Here is a 26,696-nt window from a genome sequence, read left to right as displayed (position 1 = left end):
GGATTTATGAGAACTGTTTTGTTTGTTTACTTTAAAAAGCCAAGAGAAAAACAGTTTTTACTACATGTTGCTGGGGCAGAATCTTATTAAGTTTATGGCGTAAGTCCAGGACCAAAAACTTTAAAACCATCTAAATGGCAGCTGGGACTTGACCAAGTTCAGAAAAGAACTGGATTCAGGGCTTTAAAAAGTCACAACATCCCTTCTTAAGTTCAAACTGAGTTAAAAGGCAATTGTTGCTGAAATTAATTCTAAATTATTTTAGTAAATTTAAATAAATTGATCAATAAATCTTGTACATATTAATTATCTTCCATAGGCTAGATTTTTTTTAATAAAATTTTTTTCTTTACTTGATTGGGTCTCCTTTTCCAGTCTCTCTCTCTCTTTTTTTTTTCTTTTGAGATGGAGTCTCGCTGTGTCACACCCAGGCTGAGGTACAGTGGCACAACCTCGGCTCACTACAACCTCTGCCTCCTGCGTTCAAAAGATTCTCCTGCCTCTGCCTCCCCAGTAGCTGAGATTACAGTTGCCCACCACCACCCCCAGCTAATTTTTGTATTTTTAGTAGAGAGAGGTTTTGCCATGTTGGCCAGGCTGGTCTCAAACTCCTGGCCTCAAGTGATCCACCCACCTCGGCCTCCCAAAGTGCTGGGATTACAGGCATGAGCCACCATACCTGGCCCTTTTCCAGTCTTGAAGGATTGTTTGCAAACACACATCTACTTCAGCATACAGACTAGGGTTTTTTGTTTTTGTTTTTTGAGACAGGATCTTGCTCTGTCACCCAGGCTGGGGTGCAGTGGCACTTAGTTCACTGCAGCCTCAAACTCCCGGGCTAATGCAATCCTCTGACCTCAGCATCACAAGTAGCTGGGACCACAGGCATGTGCCACTATGCCCAGCTCACTTTTTTGTTGTTGTTTGAATTTTTTGTAGAGAACGGATCTCCCTATGTTGTCCAGGCTGGTTTTGAACTTCTGGCCTCAAGCAATCCTCCCATACCTGCTTCTCAAAGTGCTGGGATTATAGGCATGAGCCATTGTGCCTGGACAGGCTTCTTTTTATGATACATGTAATCTGTGTTTGCTTATGTAATTCATTTCATTTTGTTGGACATTTTCACTTCAAAAGAATAAATACAGAGTAACAGGAATTATTTGGGCAGGTGAGTCTTAAATAATCACAATTAGTAGTTTTCTGTAATATTTGAGATCATCACTCCCATTTTGTAAAAGTTATGAATTACAACTGGTCACAGCAATGATTTGAATTTACATCTTCATTGACTCCATCCTTCATTGTTTTCTCTGCCTCCCTGCCTTCCCCTTTCTTTCTCTCCCTTACTTCCTTTCCTCCTAAAATATTTTCCAAGAATCACTACACACAAGGTTTCCAAAATACCACTAGAAGGAAAAGAGAAGGCGTGCAATACAATGGAAATAGTCAACATACTGACAATCATGCCTTGATGTGCTTTGGAATAAAACATGGCCAAATTTGTATTTATTTGCTATGGGACTTCTCTCAGGAAACTGTCAGGCACTAATTATCACTTTGACCTTAAACAAGTCATTGATAGACTCTTGACCTCAGTTTCTCTTCTGTAAAATGGAGATGTCAGATGATCATCAGCTCCTTCTATTTCTCTTATGATTTTATGACTATATTGAGGATAACTTGGTTAGAACAATTCTGAGAGAGAGACAAGCAATAGAAGGAGAAGATATGTCAGTAAATAAGGTGGGATATGTAGGTTGACTATTTCCTTTATGTTTACTAGAACTCTCTAAGAAAATCTTAAAATGCTACATTAAGCTACTGCTTTGCAAAACAGGCACGAGTAAGTGCCCTGTGTCAACTAATGAAGTAACTATAGAAGTTCACTATTTTGAACAAATACAGAGTCTGATGTATAGTATATGCTCAATAAATTTTGTTGATGTAAAGAATGCCTGGGAAATGTAATGAATTCATAAGTACTTATTTAAACCCCATGTATAACTCAGTTCTTAAAATTTAGCAGCGGCTCAGAAAATGGTTACTGGATAAAGCAAAATGTTGCAAAACAGAGGATTATTATAGGATGATGATTTCATTCTCCTTTCTCCTTCCAGTCAGTCAAAGCCCACCCATGCTCTGGGCTCATCTCAGGCACCGATTCTTTTCCAGTTACAATATAACATTGATCCTTCCATTTTTCCAAAGCTCTATGGCTTTGTCCACACTGCATGCCCAATTTAGCATGTATCCACTGCTTTGTCCCCCTCAGATTGTTTCAGGTTCAAACATGTGTCATGTATTGTATCACTTTCTAACCATGGTCATCACTGAGTTATAAATCTTGCCAAACTCAGATCAACATTTCTGTGTATTTTGTATCCCTTGTGGTACCTTATAGTATAAAAGGCCTGGTATATGTTTGGGAACATGGGAAGTACTCACCATGCATTTTGTTACTCCTCTGGAAAACAGCATCTTTCTTGTTAACGGAATCAGGGTCCGTGCAGAAATGTTTGATATTTTCATCGAGGTACCAGCTTTGATTCTCATCCACAAGAGTAAACATTATAACAAACTCTCGATCCACATCATTCCGTGTCCCTGAATATCTATTCAGGATACCTATCAGGCACATTCAAAAGAGTAGAGAGAAAGAACTAACTCAAGATGAGCTTTGCTTCCTTCCAATAGTGTCAGGTAAGTGTGAAGTTTGGTGAAGACCTATACCTACAAGGATAACCCACAATATAAAATCAGCAAAAGACTTTAATGGAAATGACAGAGCCATAGAAAAGTCATAAAACAGAAATCTTCATAATCGCATACTTGGAAGCCTGGCTATCTCTAAAGGGAGTTCATTTTATTGACAAAGTATGGACATGCTAAGTCAAATAATAAGGTATAAAATAGCAAATGATTATTTAGGTGAAATAATGAAGCAAAAGGCATCCCTGGTCATTTGACTAAATTTCTCACTTTTCTATACATTGTGTTATGAAATATCATTTAAAAAAATAACTATAAAGTCTAAGAATGCTGTGATGATGCTTAGACAAAAAATCTGAATTACTGCCCCCTGCTATGGTGTCGGATTAATCTTCCATGTTAGAATTTCTAAAGAAATTTGGAAGAAGAGGCACATTCTGTGTGGAGCAAAGGAGGTAGGCAAAATAAGACCTGAATCTTATTCACACTTCAACTCCCTAGTTACCTGGAAACAAAGTTCTTTACCTTCCTTGCAGACCAATAGGGGACCAATTAGCCCAGAGCAGATGTCCTTAGGGGCGTCGATGTGCGAATGGTACACCCAGGTCAGGCAGTTGGCATCGGCTGGAGCAGGTGCATATTCTTCTCTCACCGGCCAGACGTAGGTGTAGTTTTTTCCAGGAGGAACCATGTCATCATTTTTGTTCCTTCCAGATGTTCCATCTGGGTATAGGGCTCCTTCCAAAAAAAAAAAAAAAAAAAAAAAGATAAAACATAGTTAAAACACAGAGATCACATGCTATAGTAGAGAGGGCCAGAGCTTTGGAATCAAACATAACTGAATTAAAATTCATTTGCTATGGGACTTGAGGCAAGTTACTTAAATTCTCAATGTCTCTGTTCTCTATCAGTAAAACTGAAATGTTGATATCTATCCTACAGGGATGTAATAACTAAATGAGGCAATGTATACAGAGTGTTTTGAACAGAACTAGGAACTTAATAAATGTTCATAATAAGGACTCTTTCTGATGAGCCACTTTACAAATTAAACCCATATGCTACATAATTAGTTAGAGCCCTTTCATATCAACTGAAGCTTTGAATTTCCTGATTATATTTAGGTTATATTGTTAAATATAGAGTTAATATATATTAGGTGAATATAATTAGCTTATACTGTTTCATTGTCCAGTAAAGGGAAAGTTACTAGTTACTTAAGAGAAAGGAACTTTTTACTAGTACTAGATTCTGAGAGAGTATTTTCAAGAAAGTTATTATATATAAATTATTCAGTAATGTAATGAATTATGTCTTCAATGTTTTCAAGAATGGTTTCCAAAAGATGCAAAAACATTCTTTTTAAAATAGTTTCTTACATTTTTTTCTCAATACGGGGTGAGAATATAATACTGAATAGTATTTTGACAAAACTATTTGTACTCAAAGTTAAATTAATGCAGTTTGCTGCTTTCTAACTTGATACTTATCTAATGTGATAGAGGAACAGGACATAGGAAAAAAACTCCAGAGAGCTGCCCCTCATCCATTAAATCCAAATGACATTTTAAAAAATTGTGTTATCTCAGCAGCATTTGATACTATTGTCAGCTCCCTCCCTCCTTGACTCATGTGGCATCACATCATATGCTTTGACCACTCTTTTTCAGTCCACTTTTCCAGTTCACTCTCTTGTATCTGCCATTTTTTTGTCAGAAATCCTAAAAGTATAATGCTGGCTTCTTCCTTCCATGCCTTGTGCTTTCTCCCCAGCCGATAGTGCTCATCCCCACAGTGCCACCAATCAGCCACGCACCAGTGACCCCCATGTTTATCTCCAGCCAGGACCTCACCTCTGTACTTTACACTGATATTCAACTGTCTGTTTGACATCCCTACTTGTAAACTTCAAGAAGATTGCAAATGCAACCTTTCCCAGGGAGTATTAGCTCTCCTCTCCCAAGCTTGGTCCTCAGCCACTGCCACTACTCCCAGTAAAAGGCACTACCAATATTCAGCCACAAGCCAGAAACAAAGGAAGCATTTTTCTTCCTCCTCCTCTCTTTCCATTTCCAAAATACCACAGGGTCCTATCTCTGCTTCTTCTCAAATTCATCCATTTATTTATGTTGGTCTCCATCATCACATCCATAGCCTGAACTACCATCGTCTCTCACCTGGACTTTGTAGTAACCTCCTAGTTGGCTTCCCTTCCTCTTGCCTTTCTAATCCATTTTCCAAGCTACCACAAGAGTGATCTTTTCAAATCTTAAATATAATTCTATTGTTCCCTGTTTAAAATCATTTCATGGCTTCCCATCAGTGTTGGGATGAAGGTCAAATGTGTTTAATGTAGATTAGAAGGTCCAGCATGGTCTGGCTCAGGCAATCCTGAACTCCCTGGACTGGGTCAGTTTTCTAAAATGTATTCACACTGAGAGAAGGGCAGTAGAGCCAGTGGTTAAGCTCACAGGCACTGAAATTAGACTGCCTGGAAAGGAATCCTACCTCCATCACTTGTTAGATACGCAGCTTGGGCAATTTCGTTCTCTTCTGTGACTCTTAGCTTCTTATCTGTTAGGTGGTGATAATCATAAATTCCTACCTCTTCTTTTTTTATTATTATACTTTAAGTTCTAGGGTACATGTGCACAACATGCAGGTTTGTTACATATGTATACTTGTGCCATGTTGGTGTGCTGCACCCATCAACTTGTCAGCACCCATCAACTCGTCATTTACATTAGGTATAACTCTCAATGCCATCCGTCGCCCCCCCCCCATAACAGGCCTCGGTGTGTGATGTTCCCCTTCCAGAGTCCAAGTGATCTCATTGATCAATTCCCACCTATGAGTGAGAACATGTGGTGTTTGGTTTTCTGTTCTTGCAATAGTTTGCTGAGAATGATGGTTTCCAGCTTCATCCATGTCCCTACAAAGGACACGAACTCATCCTATTTTATGGCTGCACAGTATTCCATGGTGTATATGTGCCACATTTTCTTAATCCAGTCTGTCACTGATGGACATTTGGGTTGATTCCAAGTCTTTGCTATTGTGAATAGTGCTGCAATAAACATACGTGTGCATGTGTCTTTATAGCAGCATGATTTATAATCCTTTGGGTATACACCCAGTAATGGGATGGCTGGGTCATATGGTATTTCTAGTTCTAGATCCTTGAGGAATCGCCATACTGTTTTCCACAATGGTTGAACCAGTTTACAATTCCACCAACAGTGTAAAAGTGTTCCTATTTCTCCACATCCTCTTCAGCACCTGTTGTTTCCTGACTTTTTAATGATTGCCGTTCTAACTGGTGTGAGATGGTATCTCATTGTGGTTTTGATTTGCATTTCTCTGATGGCCAGTGATGACGAGCATTTTTTCATGTGTCTGTTGGCTGTATGCATGTCTTCTTTTGAGAAATGTGTGTTCATATCCTTTACCCAATTTTTGGTGGGGTTGTTTTTTTCTCATAAATTTGTTTGAGTTCTTTGTAGGTTCTGGATATTAGCCCTTTGTCAGATGAGTAGATTGCAAAAATGTTCTCCCATTCTGTAGGTTGCCTGTTCACTCTGATGGTAGTTTCTTTTACTGTGCAGAAGCTCTTTAGTTTAATTAGATCCCATTTGTCAATTTTGGCTTTTGTTGCCGTTGCTTTTGGTGTTTTAGACATGAAGTCCTTGCCCATGACTATGTCCTGAATGGTACTACCTAGGTTTTCTTCTAGGGTTTTCATGGTTTTACGTCTAACATTTAAGTCTCTAATCCATCTTGAATTAATTTTCGTATAAGGAGTAAGGAAAGGATCAGATTGTTGAGACTTGTAGGATATAATATCTATAAAGCGCTTATCACAGTGCCTGATATATAGTAGCCTTTTAGTAAGCCATTTTATTTATTTATAGCATTTATGTAGGTTTTTAATTATACATGTGTATATGTATGTATGTGTATATATTCACACACTATATAGATATAAAACACATATATAGCATGTATATGTGTATACATATACACACACGTATAAATATCATGTGTGTGTGTATGATTGCTTGATTAATGTCTCTATCTCATGTTAGACTGTAAGCTGCATTAAAGCAAATACCAGGCTTCTTTTTGCTCATGGTTGTATCTTTAAGACCTACCCCAGTGCAAATATATATATATATATATATATATACACACACACACACATATATATATATAAAAAAAAATAAAATATGACTGAGTGGCATTACCTTACACTGCCTTTGTCCAAAGCTCTATGAATAAAATGCATGTCTTGGAAGATTCTTTTCTATATGGAGAGATTTATATACGGAGGGTCAGGAGTTGAGTGAGAGTGGACTTGTCTTGAAGTTTCTATTGAGATCACTTATTTTGAATTGATTACATGATACAAATCAATATAAATAACAATTGTTCTAGAAATTCTTATGTTCACAATTTACTTAGTGGGTCTTGTTTTTATTATTATTAGGAGTTATTGAAGGCTATTATTGAAATGAGGAGAGAGAATCCCCAAACAGAGCCTTTGTGCCACTACTGAAGTTGAAGAATATCATTGGAAATCAAAAATAAAGTATAAATATAAAGGAAGAAGTGATTTGGAGATAGGTAGCTTATTAAGTTGTTCTTAAAGTCATTTTCAAAAGAATTAATTAAGGATTTTGACCAATGGTAACATTAACAATATGAAAGTATAAAACACTATTTATTTACTTATATATGTTCTAGGCTGTGTGAGCTTTTAAAATTCACACAATTTTTTTACCCGTCAGGTTTGAGAATTTGGAGGATGGATGGGGTCATGGGAGAATTAAGCTCATTCATAAACAAACGGCAGAAGAGTAAAATATGCAATTTTTCAGAAGAGAGCTTGCCAATTCCTATTCAAAGAAAGCATGTACAACCAGCAATTTTATTTGTAATAATGTATTGAGAAACATACTTGAAAATGTTTTTCAAATTACATGAACTGGAAGCAACCTAAATTATCAATACTGAACTGATACGTTCATATGATGGGATACTGCACAATTGTTAAATGGAAGTCTCACTATATGTACTAATATGAGAAAATCTCCAAGACAAAGTAAAAAGTGAAAAACAGAAAGTGTTCTAGCATAACCCCTTTTATATAAATGAGCAAGAATATACACATACATACATGCTAATATATGTATAGGAAAAAAGTCTGTGAAAAATTTATAGAAATTGTTTAAGATTATTGCCTTTCGAGTGAAAGACAAGCGAGCAGGGTTTTAACTTTTCTTCTTCTACCTCGTTACTCTTAAGAACTTCTAACCATGTTCATAGGGTACTTTCTCTTTAATTTTCTATTTTGAACTAATTTTAGTGAGTATGTAAAGAATCAGATTGTGTGCAATTTTCCCTGCTTTATACTTTTTTATATTAAAGCAAAAACCAGTCCAGGTGCAGTGGCTCACACTTGTAATATGAGCACTTTGAGATGCCAAGGTGTGAGGATTGCCTGAGGCCAGGAGTTTGAGACTAGTCTAGGCAACATAGCGAGACCCCATCTCTATAAAAATAAAACAAATAAAATAAAAAATAAAATTTAAAAACCAATAAAATTTATTTTTAAATAATTCCTAATACTTAAGCATATTTCAGATGTAGGTCAAGAAAGCACTAGTTCATTTTATCATTAAATGAAAGAATGTATATAAGACCTCTGGCACAGGCATTAGCATAAAATAGCTTCTCAATTAATGTTAGCCCCACCCGCTCAACCCACTTCTAAGTTCCATTCTCTACCCCTCCCTTGGATGATATCTTGGAAGCAACAGCTGTATATTTACTCTTCTTCACAACCCAGCATTGTGTCTGGCTCACAGCAAACACTAAGCTGAATTAAGCAGAGACTTTAAGACTTTCAAGCTTATAGCTATAGCAAAGACAAAACCTCATTAAAGGAGAGCAAAGAAGTCAGCAAATTCTCTTCCCAAAAAAGCAACTATAAAGTTAGACAAAATTGATTTAAAAAATAACAAACCATTCTGGTATCTAGAAATTGAATAAAAACATTTAGCAATGTTTATGCTTGAAACTGCTGAACAGCAGCTAAGAAGAGTAGGATTCTACAGCATTGTTTTTCTAACCACTCACAGATCCACTAGCAGAGAACATAAGATTTATTGGCTCAAGATGCTTAGGCACAACTGCTTCCAATCATTTGCTGACCAGTAAGCTAAGCAGACATAGGAATGACCTCTCAGAAGCCAGACTTAAAAATAAAAATAAATAATAAAAAAAGCAGAAATCTCAGTGGCCACACACCATAGGAAAGATAATCCACAGATTTAGCCCACAGGTTACTAAACAAAGAAGCAAGCAAACAACAACAAATAACCTAGAGTTGAAGGAATGAGAATCCAGAGTTGCTACATTACATTCTTTAAAAAAATCCAGTTTTCAAGAACAACAAAAATATGAGAAACACAAAGAAACAGGCAAGTGTGATTAATAGTCAGAGAAAAAAAGGCAGCCAGTGGAAACTATCTCTCTTTATGTCCTTAGAAGTTGAATTTAGCAGAGAAAGACTTCAAAGCAGCTATAATAATACATTCAAACAACTAAAAGGAATTATGTGTAAAGGTTTAAAGAAAAGTGGGACAAATGACTCAACAAATAGAGAATCTTAATAAGCAAATAGAAATAATAAAAAGAATCAAATTGGAATTTTGGCATTGAAAAGCACAATACATTAAATAAAATACTCACTAGAGGAGCTCAACAATAGATTCAAGAAGGCAAAAGAAAGTATCAGTGACCTTGAAGATAGATCGATATAAATTATCCTATCTGAAAAAGAGAGGGAGGGAAATAGAAGAAAATGGATAGAACCTCAGAGACCAGTGGGACAGTGTATTTACTAGCATGTGTATAACAGTTGTCTTCAGAAAGAGGGGAAAACAACAACAAAAAAAAGTATGGGATAAATATTCGAAGAAATAATGGCCAAAAATTTCCCAAATGTGATGAAAAACATTAACCTACACATCAAAGAAGCCTAATGAGCCAAAATTTGATAAATACAAAGAGGTCCACAAATAGATACATCATTGTTAAACTGTGGAAAGTGTAAAGGAAGCCAAAAATGTAATATTGAAACCAGATAGAGAAAAATGACCCATCACGTACAAGGGAGCATCAGCATGATTAATGGTTGACTTCTCAACTGAATATTTGAAACCAGAAGACAATGAGATGATATACCCAAAGTGCTAGAGAGGAAATGTTAGCCAAGAATGCTATATCCAGCAAAACTATCCCTCAAAACTAAAGGCAAGACATTCTAGATAAATGAAGACTGAATGAGTTTGTTACTGACAGAACTGCCTTACAAGGAATACTAAAGGACGACCAACCTTAATAATAAATGTCACCAAAGAGTAACTTGAAATCACAGGAAGAAATGAAAAGCACCAGAAATGGGAAATATATGACTTTATATGAGGTTCTATAAATATATTTTCCTTTATTTTCTTTATTTTTTAAAAGTCATAAAGTAATATAAAGCACCAAGTATATAACAATGTATTGCTGGGTTTATTTAGAGAAGGGCATTATAGATAGATAGATAGATAGATAGATAGATAGATAGATAGATAGATAGATATCATCAATAATAGCACAAAGGAGGGGGAGAGAATGGAACTTTATGGAGCAAAGCTTCTACATTTTGCCAGAATTTAGTTGGTAAAAGTGATAAACTAGGGTGCATATTACAATCCCGAGGCAAACCAATAAGAAAATGACTCAATGATATATAGGCTAAAAAATAAACAGAAATTAAAATACTATTCTAAGAAATATTTGCTCAACACAAAAGAAGGCAGTAAAAGAGGACCAGAGGAACAAAAAAGACATAAGACATATAGAAAATAATTAGCAAAATGACAAATATAAATCAAACTAATAAATAATTACATTAAGTGTGAAAGGTCTAACACCATAATCAAAATGCAGAGATTGTCACACTGGGGGAAAAAAAGCAAGATTCAACTATATGCTGTTTGTATTGTGTCTTACATTCAAAGACACAAATAGGTTGAAGTAAAATAATTGAAATAGCAAAAGTAAGAGGCTATATCAATAACAGACAAAATAGATTTTAAGACAAGAAATATTATTAGAGATAAAGATATTTTGTTGTGATAAAAGGGTCAATATATCAGGAAAATGTAACTGTTATAAATGTATTCATATCTAACAAAAATGCATCAAAATACATGAAGGAAAAACTGACTTAATTTAAAGAACAGGGAATAGAAGCTGGCTGTAGAAGAGTCCAGCAGAAGGAAACATGGCTGCCAAAGTATTAGAGTCCTTTGGCAAATTTAGCCTGGCCTTAGCTGTTACAGGAGGCATGGTGAGCTCTGCCTTATATTATGTGGATACTGAGCACAGAGCTAAATCTTTGGCAGATTCCATGGAGTACAGGACATTGCAGTAGGGAAAGGAACTCACTTTCTCATCCTATTGGTACAGAAACCAATTATCGTTGACTGCTACTCTTGCTCACATAACACACCAGTCATCACTGGTAGTGAAGATTTACAGAATGTCAAGATTACAGTGCACATTGTCTTCCAGCCTGTCACTAGCCAGCTTCCTCACATCTTCACCAGTATTGGAGAGGACTATGATGAGCGTGTGCTGCTGTACAACACTAAGAGATCCTCATGTTACTGATTACTTACTTTGATACTGGAGATCACCCAGAGAGAGCTGGTCTCCAGGCAGGTTAACAACGACCTTATGGAGCAAGCAGCCACCTTTAAGCTCATCCTGGATGATGTGAAAAGATCCTCATGTTATTGATGGCTTACTTTGATGCTGGAGAACTGATCACCCAGAGAGAGCTGGTCTCCAAGGCGGGTCAGCAACGACCTTACAGACTAAGCAACCACCTTTGAGTTCATCTTGGATGATGTATCCTTAACACATCTGACCTTTGGGAAGGAGTTCACAGAAGTGGTAGGAGTGAAACTGGTGGCTCAGCAGGAATCAGAGAGGGCCAAATTCATGGTGGAAAAGTCTGAGCAGCAAAAAAAGGTGGTCATCATCTCTGCCAAGGGAGTCTCCAAGGCAGCTGAGCTGAGTGCCAACTCACTGGCCACCACAGGTGATGGCCAGATTGAGCTGCACAAGCTGGAAGCTTCAGATGACACTGCATACCAGTTCTCACGCTCTCATAACATCATCTACCTTCTAGCAGGGCGGTCTGTGCCCCTCCAGCTGCCCCAGTGAGGACCCACCCTGCCTGCACCTCCTCAGGCCAACTGGGCCACAGACCCATTGATTCTTGACACTGTCTTCCTTCTGCTCCTACCTGAGAAATCACTGTGAAATTTCATGATTGACTTAAAGTGAATAAAATAAAAGTAAAATCACTTCAGATGTCTAATTATCAAATGAAGCTCTTTCACTCTTCTCACATTATCACATTCATTTACTTTTTTATCCACACCTGCTACGAAAAATTCCCGAGTGCCTAGGCAGACTGGCTTTAGGTCCCAATCTGAGGTCTACTGTAGCTCCAGCCTAGGTACTGCAATTGGCAGAACTAAGGTAGGGCAATGTGTGTGATGGACTGGGGAGAACAGTTGTCAGCCTGAGTTCACAGGTAGCCTCCATCCTGTCATTGATTGAATATTTGAGGGTAAAGGCACATGCTGAATTGAAAAGGCAGGCCTCAATTTTCCCAGCAGTTCCTGCACAGATGCAGCTGAAGAGAGGTGCTGGAGAGGGTCAGAGAGAAAGTGGTCTGTCTCTTACTATAAGGCCAATTCTCTTTAACTGTGGGACCAGTGGAAACAAGTGTGAACTAACTGAGTGCAGATTGAAGAATCTGCTTCTGTTGAAATGGATTGGCCTGATTCTTGCCCCCCAGGGTCCTTGGATGGACTTAGACAGTGCAAGAGGAGCCCTAGACTGAGATCTGAGTCCTGTTGAAGACTTCTTTCTACCCTCAACTTTGGTCCCTCTCAAATATCCAGTGGAATTCCAATTTGAAGTATTGAATCCTTCTGCGGCTAAACATGCCTGCCGAAGATGTGTACATCCTGTGTTCCTGGCGTCCTTATTCAGAGACTGCTCTTCTCCAGGGCTCTGTGCCTGAACTTTGAAAACAGATCTGTATAAACTGCTGTTAATAAGAGACACTCAGACTTTCCCCCCAAAAAAAGGAGAAATAGACAACTCAACAATAATTGTTGAAGATTTCAATATTCAACTCTCAATAACTAATAGAACACCTAACCAGAAAATCAGCAAGGATATAGGAGACTTGAACAATACTATGAACCAATTATACCTAAATGATGTCTCTGGAACATTGTACCCAATGAGTGTAGAATATACCTTCATTACAGAGCACATGGATGGTTCTCCAGAGTAGAGCATATACTAGGCATAAAATAAGTTTCAATACATTGAAAAGGATTACTATCACACAAAGCGTATTTTTCAATCACAAGGGAATTAAATTAAATATTGAGAGAAAGAAATCTTTGAAATCATCTAAATATTTGGAAATAAAATGATACACTTCTAAGTAACCCATAGGTCAAAGAACAAATCACAAGGGAAATTGTAAAATATTTTGAACTGAATTAAAATGAAGACAAAAATATCAAAATGTATGAGATACAGGTAAAGCCATGCTTAAAAAGTAAATTTAGATTTTAAATCATCTATCTCAGAAATTTAAAAACGTCTCAAATCAATAACCTAAGCTTTCATCTTAAGAAACTAGAAAAGGAAGAGAAAAACAAATCCAAAGCAAGCAGAAAGAAGAAATAAAGACTGGAACAGAAATCAATGAAAAAGAAAACAGAAAAAAAAAATAGATGAAACCAAAAGTTGGTACTTAGAAAAGATCAACAACATTGAGACAACTTTATTTAGACTGGCCAAGAGAGAAAGAGAACACTAATTGCCAAAGTCAGGAATGAAAGAGGCGATATCACTGACCATACAGAATTTAAAAGTATCATAAGGAAATATAGGCAACTTTCTGCCAAAATATTAGACAACTGAGATGAAACACACAAATTTCTAGAAAGACACAAGTTACCAAAACTGACTAAAATATAAAAATAAAAAATTGGAATATACGTATAACAAGAAATTGAATTAGTAACTAAAAATCCTCCCTGAAAGTAAATTCAGGTTTAGATGGTTTTATATAAAAATTCTATCAAATACTAAGAAAAATCCATGCCAATACTTTACAAAATCTTTCAGAAAATAGAAGAGTGGAGACTTTCCAATTCATTCTATGAGGCAAGTATTGCCTTGACAACAAAATCAGATACAGACATCGCAAGAAAACTACAGACCAATATCCCTCATGACTTAGACACAAAAATTCTTAACAAAATATTAGCAAATCACATTCATCAGCATATAAAAAGCATTGTATGCCATGGCCAAATGGGATTGATCTCACGATTGCCAGGTTGGCTTAACATCCAAAAATTAGTTAATGTAATAATATATCAATATATCTCAATAGATATAGAAAAGCCACATGACCATCTCAACAGATATAGAAAAGTATTAAACAAAATCCAGTACTTACTTAGTGAAAAACTCTCAACAAACTAGGAATAGAAAAGAATTTCCTCCAGTCCTAGTTAGAGCAATCAGTAAGAGGAAGAAATAAGGACATCCAGATTGGCCAGGAAAAAGTCAAATTATCCTTATTTGAAGATGATATAATCTTATATTTGGAAAAACCTAAAGACTTCACCAAAAACTACTATAACTTACAAATTTAGTTAAGTTACAGGATACAAAATCAACATACAAAATCAGTAGCATTTCAATATGACAACAGTGAATAATCTGAAAAAGAAATCAAGAAAGTAATTCCATTTACAGTAGCTACAAATAAAGTTAAATACCTAGAAATTAACTTAACTAAGGCAGTGAAGGAGCTCTATAATGAAAACTATAAAACACTGATGAAAGAAATTGAAGAGGACAAAAAAATGGAAAAACATTTCATGTTCATGGATTGGAAGAATCGATATTGTTAAAATGTTCATACTGTCCAAATCAATCCCTATCAAAATACCAAGGACAGTCAACACAGAAATTGAAAAAACATTCCTAAAATTTATATGGAACCACAAAAAAACTAGAATAGCCAAAGCCATCCTAAGCAAAAAGGACAAAACTGGAGGAATCACATTACCTGACTTCAAATTATACTACAGAGCTATAGTAACCCAAATGGCATGGTACTGGCATAAAAACAGACACATAGACAAATGGAACATAATAGAGAACCTGGAAATAAATCCATACATCTACAGTGAACTCATTTTTAACAAAGGTGCCAAGAACATACATTGGGGAAAAGACAATCTCTTTAATAAATGGTACTGGGAAAACTGGATATCCATATGCAGAAGAATAAAACTAGACTCCTATCTCTCATCACAAACAAAAATCGAATAAAATCAAAATGGATTAAAACTTTAAGGCCTTAAACTATAAAACTACAACAAGAAAATATTGGGGAAACTCTCCAGGACATTAGTCTTGGCAAAGATTTCTTGAGTAATACCCCATAAGCACAGGCAACCAAGGCAAAAGTGGACAAATGGAATCACATTACGTTAAAACGCTTCTACACAGCAAAGGAAACAATCAACAAAGTAAAGAGACAATCCATAAAATGGGAGAAAATATTTGCAAACTACCTATCTGGGATTAATAACCAGAATATATAAGGAACTCTATAGGAAAAAAATCTAATTACCAGGTTTAAAAATGGGCAAAAGATCTAAATAGCTATTTCTCAAAAGAAGACATACAAATGGTAAACAGGTGTATGAAAAAGTGCCCAACATTATTGGTCATCAGAGAAATGTAAATCAAAACTACAATGAGATATTCTCCTAACCCAGTTAAAATGACTTTTATTCGAAAGACAGGCAATAAAAAATTCTAGTGAGGATGTGGAGAAAAGGGAATCCTTGTACATTGTTGGTGGGAATGTAAATTAGTACAACCACTATGGAGACCAGTTTGAAATTTCCTCAGACAACTAAAAATAGAGCTATCATACAATCCAGCAATCCCACTGGTATGGGTACATACCCCATTTTAATGTAGCCCCCAAAAAGGAAATCAGATATCTGCACTTCCATGTTTATTGCAGCACTATTCACAGCAGCCAAGATTTGGAAGCCAACTGTGTCTATCAGCAGACGAATGGATAAAGAAGATGTGGTACATATACACAATGGAGTACTATTCAGTCACAAGAAAAAATGAGATCCTGTCATTTGCAACAATGTGGATGGAACTGGAGGTCATTATGTTAAGTGAAATAAGCTAGGCACAGAAAGACAAACTTCACATGTTCTCACTTATTTGTGGGAACTAAAAATTAGAACAATTGAACTAATAGAGAATAAAAGGATGGATACCAGAGGCCAGGAAGGGTAGTGGAAAGGTAGGAGGAAGTGGGGATGGTTAATGGATATAAAAAAACAGAAAGAATTAATAAGACCTATTATTTGCTAGCACAACAGGGTGACAATAGTCAAAAATAATTTAATTGTACATTTTAGAATAACGAGAGTATAATTGGATTGTCTGAAACACAAAGGATAAATGCTTGAGGTGATGGATACTCCATGTACTGTGATGTTATTATTATGCATTGCATGCTTGTATCAAAATATCTCATGCAACCCATAAATATATACATCTACTATGTTCCCACAAAAATTCAAAATTTAAAAAAAAGAAAGAAACTTTCTTTCTGATAAAAAGCTATCTGGAAAAAATGCACAGCTAGCCTCATGCTTATGGAGGAAGACAAAATGCTTTCTTCCTAAGATTGGGAAAAAGGTAAGAATATCTGGTCTCACTACTAATATTAAATATTTTCCTAAAGGTTATAGCCATGTAATAAGTCAAAAGAAAAAAATTAAAGGTATACAGATTGGTAAGGAAGAATTAAAACTCTCTTCATTCACAATGGTGTAAGTCCATATGTAGAAAATTCCAGCAAATCTACTAAACATCTACTAAGAAACAAGTTTAGCAAGGAAGTAGAATATAACTTCAACATACAAAAATTGATTCTATTTCTACACACTAACACCAAACAATCCAAAAATGAAATTAAGAAAACTATTCCATTCATAATATCAACAGAAAAAATAAAATACTTTGGAATAAATTTAACAAAATAAATGCAAATCTTGTAAACTAAAAACTAAAACATTATTGAGAGAAATTAAAGACCTAAATTCCATGTTCATGGACTGAAAGACTCAATATTGGCAAGATGACCATTTGTTTTTTAAATGCAGATGGAATTTTCCTACAATTTGTCAACCAAATTAATGCAAAGCAACTGCTACCAAAATCCTAGCTGATTTTTTTTTTTTTTGGTAAAAATTAATAAGCTGATCAAATATATATATGGAGGCAAAGAACCTAAATAGCCAAAAAGCCTTGAAAAGAATAACAAAGTTGAAGGATTTATGCGACTCCATTTCAAAACTAACTAGAAGTTCACAGTAATCAAGACATTGTGGCAATGGTCCAAGGATAAGTATATAGATCAATGGAGCAGAATTAAGAGCACTGAAATTAACTCCTTATACTTATGGTCATTGATTTTTTTTTTTTTTTCACTACAGCCTATGATTCATTCATCTTTTATCCTCAGGACCCAGAATCAGTGTCTGGCACCTGGTGGGTGCTCAATGAAAGGTTTATCAATGAATACAGACCTTTTGAAAAACTATATATGGTGGTGAGGAGAAGCAAATCAAGGGTCCCTCATGCCCATAACTAAAGACATGGCCATTGCTCTAAACTTTCACAAGAATCCCTCTGGTAGACCCAGGAAGGTTGAAAATCAAGACTTCCCAGTGGCCTGCGGAGATTTGCACACAGGATGGGCAGTGCTGCTTAACTACCTGCACAGGCAAAGGCACAGTGTGGAACAGTGGAGAGGGCCCTAGAATGGGAGATAGAATAGTAATGAATAGCCTGTGTCCATCCCAATTCAGCTCCTAATCAACTGTAAGATTTTGGTCCAAGCACATTTCCTCTGAGTATTGATGATCTTGGGCTAGATCTGGGAAGCACACAAAAAGTGTTTAGAGAGCACTTACCACATGCCAAGCACTAGGCCAGGTACTGGGAAGCAATGCCCAGCAAGATCCGAGATGGTCCCTGCTCCTGGGAACCCTACAATCTAATTTAGAGACAGACACACACGAGGAAGCAAACAGAAAAGGTCCCCTTTACCGTACCAGTTCTTAAAAACTGATATATGATATGTGTATACATGTATGGGGTACATGTGATATTCTGTTACATGCATAGAAGGTGAAATGACCAAGTCAGGGTATTTAGGGTATCCATCACCTTGAGTATTTGTCATTTCTTTGTGTTCAGAACATCTCAAGTCCTCGCTTCTAGCTATTTTGAAATATACAATACATTGTTGTTAACTATAGTCACCCTATGGTGCTATTGAACATTAGAACTTACTCCTTCTATCTAACAATATGTTTGTACCCATTAGCCAACCTCTCTTCATCCCCCTACCACACACACCCTTCCCAACCTGCTGTTATCTATCACTCTACTCTCTATCTTCATGAAATCCACTTTTTTTTAGCTTTCATATATGAGTGAGAACATGCTATATTTGTCTTTCTGTGCCTAGCTTATTTCACTTAACATGATGACCTCCAGTTCCATACATGTTGCTGCAACAATGCTGAAATCAATGACATGATTTCATGCTTTTTATGGCCAAATAGTGTTCTGTTGTGTGTATATACCACATTTTCTTTATCTATTCATCCACTGATGGACACTTAGTTTGATTCCATATCTTTGCCATTGCGAATAGTGCTGCAATAAACATGGGGGTGCAGATACCCTTTTGATAAACTGATTTCTTTTCCTTTGCATAAATACCCAGTAGTGGGACTGCTGGGTCATATGGTAGTTCTATTTTTCATTTTTTGAAGAATCTCCATACTGTTTTCCATAGTGGCTGTACTAATTTACATTCCCACCAACAGTGTATAAGTGTTCTCTTTTCTTGGTGTCTTTGCCAGTATCTGGTTGTTTGTGTTTTGTGTTTTGGGGGAGGGCATTTTATTGTCTTTTTGATCATAGCCATTTTGGCTGGGGTAAGATGAGATCTCATTGTAGTTCTGATTTGCATTTCCCCAATGATTAGTGATGTTGAGCATTTTTTAAATATACCTGTTGGCCATTTGTATGTCTACTATACCAGTATTAATGGGGTTTGCTTTTATTTTGGTTTTGTTTTGTTTTTTGTTTTTTGTTTTTTTTGAGATGGAGTCTTGTTCTGTTGCCCAGGTTGGAGTGTAATGGCATGATCTCAGCTCACTGCAACCTCCATCTCCCAGGTTCAAGTGACTCTCCTGCCTCAGCCTCCCAAATAGCTGGGGTTACAGGCATGTGCCACGACTCCTGGCTAATTTTTTGTATTTTTAGTAGAGACTGGGTTTCGCCTGTTGGCCAGGCTGGTCTCAAATGCCTGACCTCAGGTGATCCACCCACCTTGGCCTCCCAAAGTGCTGGGATTACAGGCATGAGCCACCATGCCTGGCCAATATTAAGTGTTATGAGATAAACCAACATACTTCTGAAATGAGAGAGTCCTGCAGACAGGATAGAAAGAAGGTTTCCTGGGTAAGCAACATTTGAAATGTTCTTAATTTAAGGACCTATGAATGTTTTCAGGGACCCTGAGAATCTCTTTAAAGCGGGTTCAAAATTTTATCCACAGGCTGGGCACAGTGGCCCATGACTGTTATCTCTGCACTTTGAGAGACCAAGGCAGGAGGTTTGCTTGAGGCCAGGAATTTGAGACCAGCCTGGACAACATAGCAAGATCTCATCTCTACGAAAAAAATTTGAAAAATTAGCTGGGTATAGTGGCAGGTGCCTGTGGTCCCAGCTACTTGGGAGGCCGAAGCAGGAGGATCACTTGAGCCCAGGAGTTCAAGGCTGCAATGAACCATGATTGCACTACTGCACCCCAGTCTGAGTGACAGCAAGACCCCATCTCAAAAAGAAAATTGTGCACATACATACTTTTCTGGTGCAAGGGCTCATGGCTCTCACAGATGGTCAGAAAGATCTGTGGTGCACCAATGTTTATAGCAGTATTATTCACAATAGCCATGATGTGGAAACAACCAAAGCATCCATCAATAGATGAATGGATAAACAAAGTGTGGTATATACGTGCAATTGAATATTATTCAGCCTTAAAAGGAATTACATTGTGATGCATACTACAGTATAACTAAGCCTTGAAAATATTATGCTAAGTGAAATAAGCCAGACACAAAAGAACAAATATTGTATGATTCCACCTATATGAGATGGAATAAGCAAATTCATAGACATAGAAATTAGAATAGAAGTTGCCAGTGGGGCAACAAAAGGAAGGAATGGAGAGGTACTGATTAATGGCTATATAGTTTCAATTTGGGATGATGAAAATGTTGTGGAAATAGATCATGGTGATGATTGTACAACCTTGTGGATGTAATTAATGCCAGTGAATTGAACACTTGAAAATGGTTAAAATGGTAAATTTTATGTTCATATGTTTTACCACAATTTTTTTGAAAAAAGAATTTGTGGCCCTATAAAGCTTTAGAATCACTGGCCTAAATGATTTTTCAGGACACCATTAACTCTATTAAGGTATGCTTTCCAGAAACATATGGAAGAAAGAAGACAAAAATTAGACTTAAAGATGCCCCTATTTTCTCCATATTTGAAAAGTCAGGAACAACTATCTTGGTACAGCTTTACTTTCTACCTGCAGTATAAATAAGACACATGGAGTCAACCTGAACGCCCATCAGTGATAAACTGGATAAAGAAAATGTCATGCATATACACCTTGGAATACTATGCAGCCATAAAAAAGAATGAGATGATGTCCTTTGCAGGAACTTGGATAAAGCTGGAGGCCATTATCCTTAGCAAACTAACACAGGAAGAGAAAATCAAACATCGCATGTTCTCACTTATAAGCGGGAGCTAAATTATGAGAACACATGGACACATAAAGGGGAACAACACACAATGGGGCCTAGCAGAGGGTGGAGGGTTGGAGGAGGGAGAGCATCAGGAAAAATAACTGATGGGTACTAGGCTTAATGCCTGGGTGATGACATAATCTTTACAACAAATCCCCATGACACAAGTTTACCTATGTAACAAACCTGCACATATACCCCTGAACATAAAATAAAAGTATTTAAAAACTGTATTAAAGAAAATGCATTCACAGTTACACCTTAAAGTTCACCTGGCACAATTTTTGTGCTCATCCTCAATAATTAAGAACTACAAAATCTTGGCTGCACTCCAGGTGGAGGAAAAGAGTGCAGAACAAAGGGCAATCCCAGTTGTGTGTTCACCATCAGAGTTCTCCCCTCTGGCTGCTTACAGAGACATGGCTGGGGCAGCTGCCACACAAGTTAGGCTGCCTTGGGATATTTGTTAATGCCCAGAAACTCCCCTTTGATGATAATGTGATTTGCCTCAGAGTTAATGGCACTGTGCTGGCACATTTCCCAGAAGCAATCACCTAGCAGGTACAGCACCTTTTGACTCATTCCACCAGGTCATGAGCAAGAATGAAATACAGGATGCAAAAATTATTTTTGATGTTAGAGAAATACTTGTGTCTCAAAAGTCTAAGAAAGTTGTTTAATATTTTTCAATTAGGGAGGAATCCAGAAACTGCCCTAATGAAATTCCTAAAGTACACACAAGAAGGAAGACAGGACTGCTTCACAAAGGCAGCACCAAAAATAGCAGCCTGAAGCAAGGAGTGGGGATCAGCTTCTGTTGATAAAACCGTACCCACAGTTAATGCTGCTACTGGGTGAAAGGAGCATGTTGCCCTTTATCCAATGTGCAAATCAGGCATGACTAAGTGACAAGGAAGAAAGCTAGTGTGCTTCTGGGGCATGGTGGAGCAGGTACTGAGGAGTTTTGTGTCAACATAAAGAAGAGCAAGGAAGAAGAGAGGGAGGAAATAAGGGAAAGAAAAAACATGAAGGGGAGCCAGGCATGGTGGCTCATGCCAGTAATTCCAGCACTTTGAGAGGCTGAGGCGGGCGGATCATTTGAGGTCAGGAAGTCGAGACCAGCCTGGCCAACATGGTGAAACCATATTTTCTCTACTAAAAATACAAAAAAAATTAGCTGGGCATGGTGGTACACATCTGTAATCCCAGCTACTACAGAGGCTGAGGCAGGAGAATATCTAGAACCAGGGAGACAGAGGTTGCAGTAAGTTGATATCATGCCACTGCACTCCAGCCTGGGCAACAGAGTAAGACTACCTCTGAAAAACAGAAAACAGAACCAAAAAAAAAAAAAAAACAAAGCAAGAAAGGAGTGAGACAGAATAGGTAGACAGAGATGGATGCCGAAGGAGACAGAGAGGAGACAAACATATCCATGTAATCATTGTGCTCCTAAAATCTTTTTAACTCTGACAGTTACCTTACTTATGAAATAGAGACAAGACCCCAATAATAGAGGATTGATATTTACCTTCCGAATCTTTGTTGTAGAAAACGCCATGGGGATGCAGAGAGTAAGGTCGAGAAGCAAAGTTCTTTAAATGAATGACAATCACATCACCCACTTCAGCCCTCAAGATGGGGCCCAGGAATCCAAGCCAGGGAGGTTTGGGGATCTCTATGGAGTAGGTTCCATCCGTGAAGTGTCTGTAAACAGCCTTTTTGTAAATACCACCTATCCTGTTGGGCCCTCTTTCGAGAAATAAGGTTGCAAGTCTAAAAGTAAGAAGAAAAATATTTTGTAATCGAAATGAAAAGAGAAGCCCTAATAGCTTACCATTAGGAGTTTATAAAGTATTGCATGTATGACCTCTCATTTGGTGTTCCCCATAACCTGTAATCTCTGTAGGGCTGGGAAGATTATCCTCAATTTACTAATGTGGAAATGAGATTCAGCAATTAAGTGGCACGCCAAAGGGCACAAGTAGTATTCACAACCAAACTAAAACAAATCCAAAGAACTCTAAAGCCACACTACACATTTGCCCCTTTCCACTCAACGTGTTCCCCTTTGCTTTTTCATTTAACTAACACTCATTGCACATTTACTGCATTCCCAGCATGTGGCTAGATGGTGTAAAAAGTTTGTAATCAAATAATGAGCTTAGATGATTAAGCATCAAGTGAATGATTGATACAACAGATACAGGCTCAACATTTCTAGGAACATAATAGTTCAGGGAGGCCAGGCATAGTGATCCACACCTGTAATCCCCACACTAGGAGGCCAAGGCAGGCAGATCTCTTGAGCCTAGGAGTTTGAGACCAGCCTGGGCAACATAGTGAGACCCTGTTTCTGCAAAAACAAACAAACAAAAAGAAAAAACAAAAAAAAACAGCCGGGCATGGTGGTGGGCCGACTGTAGTCCCAGCTACCTGAGATGTTGAGGCAGGAGGATCACTCAAGCCTGAGAAGTCAAGGCTGCAGTGAGCCATGATCATGGAAGCCTGGGTGACAGAGCAAGACTCCATTTTAAAAAAAAAAAAGCAGAAAGTCAGGCATAGTGGCTCAGGCTTGTAATCCCACTTTGGGAGGCCAAAGTGGGAGGATCACTTGAGCCTGGTGGGAGGATCACTTGAGCCTGGGAAGTTAAGGCTGCGGTGAGCCAAGATCGCACCACTGCACTCCAGCCTGGATGACAGAGCAAGATCCTGTCTCAAAAAAAAAAAAAAAAAAAAATGGTTTGGAGAAGGAAAAGATTGCTGTGGGTACAAGAGGTCAGACAATTGCAAGAATTAAGGAGAAGTAGGATTGAGTAACAAAAGGGAAAACTGAGGACACTAAGCGGGACAATGGATGTACAGTGAGGAGGAAGCAGTACAGATGGAATGAGAAGAGCAGGTTATATGCTGATGCAAAGGTCTAGGAGGTGAGGAATGAGAGATAAGGATGCATGTAAGCTCCGGAGATAGACTGACAAGTTTAATTCCGGGTTGGAGAATTTAAAATTTATCTTGGAAGCACTGAGACTCACTGAGGTTTTTCACAAAATGGGTGACATGATAATCATGTGTTTAAGGACTATTCTATGGCAGGGTTGTGCAAGTTTTAGAGGAGTTGAGCAAAAGGCAGAGCAAAGTTGAGGGGCAGAGAGACTGTTATGAGACCAGAAGGGGGTGGTGCAATAGAAGAAAAGGGGTGGACATGAGAAAAATAGAATTCTAAGACTTGAGATGACCAGATGCCCTCCTGAGGACCTAGATGTTGGGGAGACTCAGTCCCTGGTGTCTGGGAGCGTGAAACAATAGCACCGCTTGAGAGTTGCCAGACAATCTTCTCCTGGAGAGGTGAAGCCCTCTTCCCCACTCTCAGTCTATGTGATTAGCATGGAGCTCCCATCCTAGCTCCAGCTCTGTAAATACTGGCTTCTACTTGAGCAAAAGCTCCAGCACTCCTGGGTGCAGCCATCCCAATGTAGCTGTGTCCCTTTTGGGGGCAAGAGGCCACATCTTACTCTGAGACACACTCCTGCAAGTGTCTGTGCATTTAGTCTCTCTCAGTTATCCAACAAACATTAATTATATCAAGCCCTGACCTCAGTACTAGGGATATGGAGGAAAAAAGACAAAGCCCCTGCCTTGAAGGAGCCCCCATTCTGGAAGGGAGAGTTATGAGAACACAGATTACATTCTGGGGCATCTAATCTGGAGTCAAAGATAGGTCAGGGGAGGTTTCCTTAAGGAAGTAATGCTTCAGTATAGTCTCAAAGAAGAGTTACTCAAGCAAAAGAAAGAAAGAAAGAAAGAGAGAGAGAGAGAGAAAGAAAGAAAGAAAGAAAGAAAGAAAGAAAGAAAGAAAGAAAGAAAGAAAGAAAGAAAGAAAGAAAGAAAAGAGAGAGAGAAAAAAGAAAGAAAGAAAGAAAGAAAGAAAGAAAGAAAGAAAGAAAGAAAGAAAGAAAGAAAGAAAAGAAAAGAAAAGAAAAGAAAAGAAAAGAAAAGAAAAGAAAAGAAAAGAAAAGAAAGAAAGAAAGAAAGAAGGAAGGAAGGAAGGAAGGAAGGAAGGAAAGGAAAGAAGAAAGAAAGAAAGAGAAAGAAAGAAAGAAAGAAAGAAAGAAAGAAAGAAAGAAAGAAAGAAAGAAAGAAAGAAAGAAAGAAAGAAAGAAAGAAAGAAAGAAAGAAAGAAAGAAAGAAAGAAAGAAAGAAAGTTGATGTAGAAGACATTTTAAAGTTTTGGCAACTCGGCACCCACACTCCACTCTTTGAGGAGTGAGGAGTGTGCTGAGAGCGGGAGAGCACACCTTTCTCGCTCTCGTTCTCTGTGCTTTGGGTGGTGCTCCATCCCCCAGTCCCACTGATGGAGCAAGGGCCTCAGGCTAGCCCATGAGCATGTCAAGTTTCTCTAATAAGCTGTTGTTAGGGCAGGAATTGTGATCCAGGCCAATTGATATCATTCATCCCCCAGCCAGCCTACTCTGGGCCATCATGATTAGTTCAGGGACAGCCAAAGAGTGTCTGGTTGGTTAAATCCGAGAAAATTTAGGGACTTGTGAAGCATCTCTTTCTTGTGTACTTGGAACTGAGACATGAGTCTGGAGCTTCAGGTAACCATAGAAGGAAGTTTGTCTGAGAGTTGTTTGTTCATCTAATCTCTTAAATTTGGCTATTGACTTTTTCCCCTCTAATCAACTCCTACTTGTTTTCATCATCGTATGATTATTTCTTTTCATTTTTTTTCTGTTTTTATTTTATTGTACTTTCTATTCTTTCACTCAGATCCAAGAATTCAATCATTCATATAATTTATTCAAAAACTGTGTTAAGCACCTATTGGGGATCATGAAGCTCTTCTCTTTTCTACTTTTCTGTGCCCCTAATATTTTTTCTGTTTTTCTTTTCCCTTTCCCAATTGTTTTCAAAGGAAACTTATCCCAGCCTTTCCCAAAGGAATTAATGTCTAACGGAGGCCGGGCGCGGTGGCTCAAGCCTGTAATCCCAGCACTTTGGGAGGCCGAGATGGGTGGATCACGAGGTCAGGAGATCGAGACCATCCTGGCTAACACGGTGGAACCCCGTCTCTACTAAAAATACAAAAAAAAAAAAAATGTCTAACGGAGTGTTCAAGCCACCCACTCTGGGCCAGAATGAGCAATTCATGCAGTTCTGTTCATTCCAGGTCCACCGTGAGTGTCAGGGTAATTCTAAGGTGGGTAGACCAGTTGGATCTAGAAGACTGTAGAAGCTCTGTTCTATGGCATTGGAGCCTGAAAAGTTGTGAGATGACTCAGGCCTCACAAATTCCTCTAGAGTGTCCTGCACCAACTCTTCCCATCCCTCACCTCCCTCAGCATAGGGCACAATGATCCTCTCTGATTCTTCTCTCCCTACTCCAAGTCAGAATCCTAGGCAGATGCCTTGGTCAGGCACCCTTGTCTAGTCCCAAGCCCCAGCCTCAGACATCAGCAGGTGGAGCTATAAACTCATAGACCCTTGGGGTTTAGCCTTTAACTGTACCTCAGTTGCATTCCTATTCTGTCCAGAGACAGACGCAGGGACAGTGCTCCTTCTGAGGTGGACATATTTCCTGGACCAAAATATATAAAGTTTATACTCACGTATGACTGTGTCACCCTAATGAAACAAACCCTTAAGGGCTTCCATGAACTTCAGGCATTTCAGTGGTGGTATAAAAGAAAAGTAATAAATAAAATTAAATTTAAAAGAGACTTTCATGACCACTCTGGAGAGGGACCAATGGGAAGGCTCTGCCTACCTTTGTCATAGGCTCTGGCTGCCCCCATCACCCTGCATGACTCCTTTAAGAACTCTCCCAGAAGATCCCATGGGCATCACCTCTGTTTCAGTCTTGGT

At 38.0% G+C, this 26,696-nt stretch overlaps 1 protein-coding gene and 1 pseudogene across 3 annotated transcripts in view; one reads left to right on the top strand and one right to left on the bottom strand.

Annotated features, from left to right (window-relative positions):
* HEPHL1 (hephaestin like 1) overlaps positions 1–26,696 on the bottom strand; it is a 115,980-nt gene that overhangs the window by 51,815 nt on the left and 37,469 nt on the right. For all 3 annotated transcript variants that reach the window (XM_050758901.1, XM_050758902.1, XM_050758903.1), the window contains 3 exons: positions 22,360–22,604; positions 3,235–3,447; positions 2,446–2,625 (listed from right to left, as the gene is read on the bottom strand). In XM_050758901.1, the coding sequence (XP_050614858.1) occupies positions 2,446–2,625; positions 3,235–3,400 (346 nt within the window). In that variant the 5' untranslated portion in view covers positions 3,401–3,447; positions 22,360–22,604. The remainder of the gene's footprint in view (positions 1–2,445; positions 2,626–3,234; positions 3,448–22,359; positions 22,605–26,696) is intronic.
* On the top strand, positions 10,394–12,075 carry LOC126936306 (prohibitin 1-like; annotated as a pseudogene).

The sequence above is a fragment of the Macaca thibetana genome, chromosome 14, assembly GCF_024542745.1.
Source record: "Macaca thibetana thibetana isolate TM-01 chromosome 14, ASM2454274v1, whole genome shotgun sequence".
In the NCBI taxonomy this organism is placed as follows: domain Eukaryota; kingdom Metazoa; phylum Chordata; class Mammalia; order Primates; family Cercopithecidae; genus Macaca; species Macaca thibetana.
Note: the sequence above shows the minus strand (reverse complement) of the source record. Positions and strands in the feature narration are given on the sequence as shown.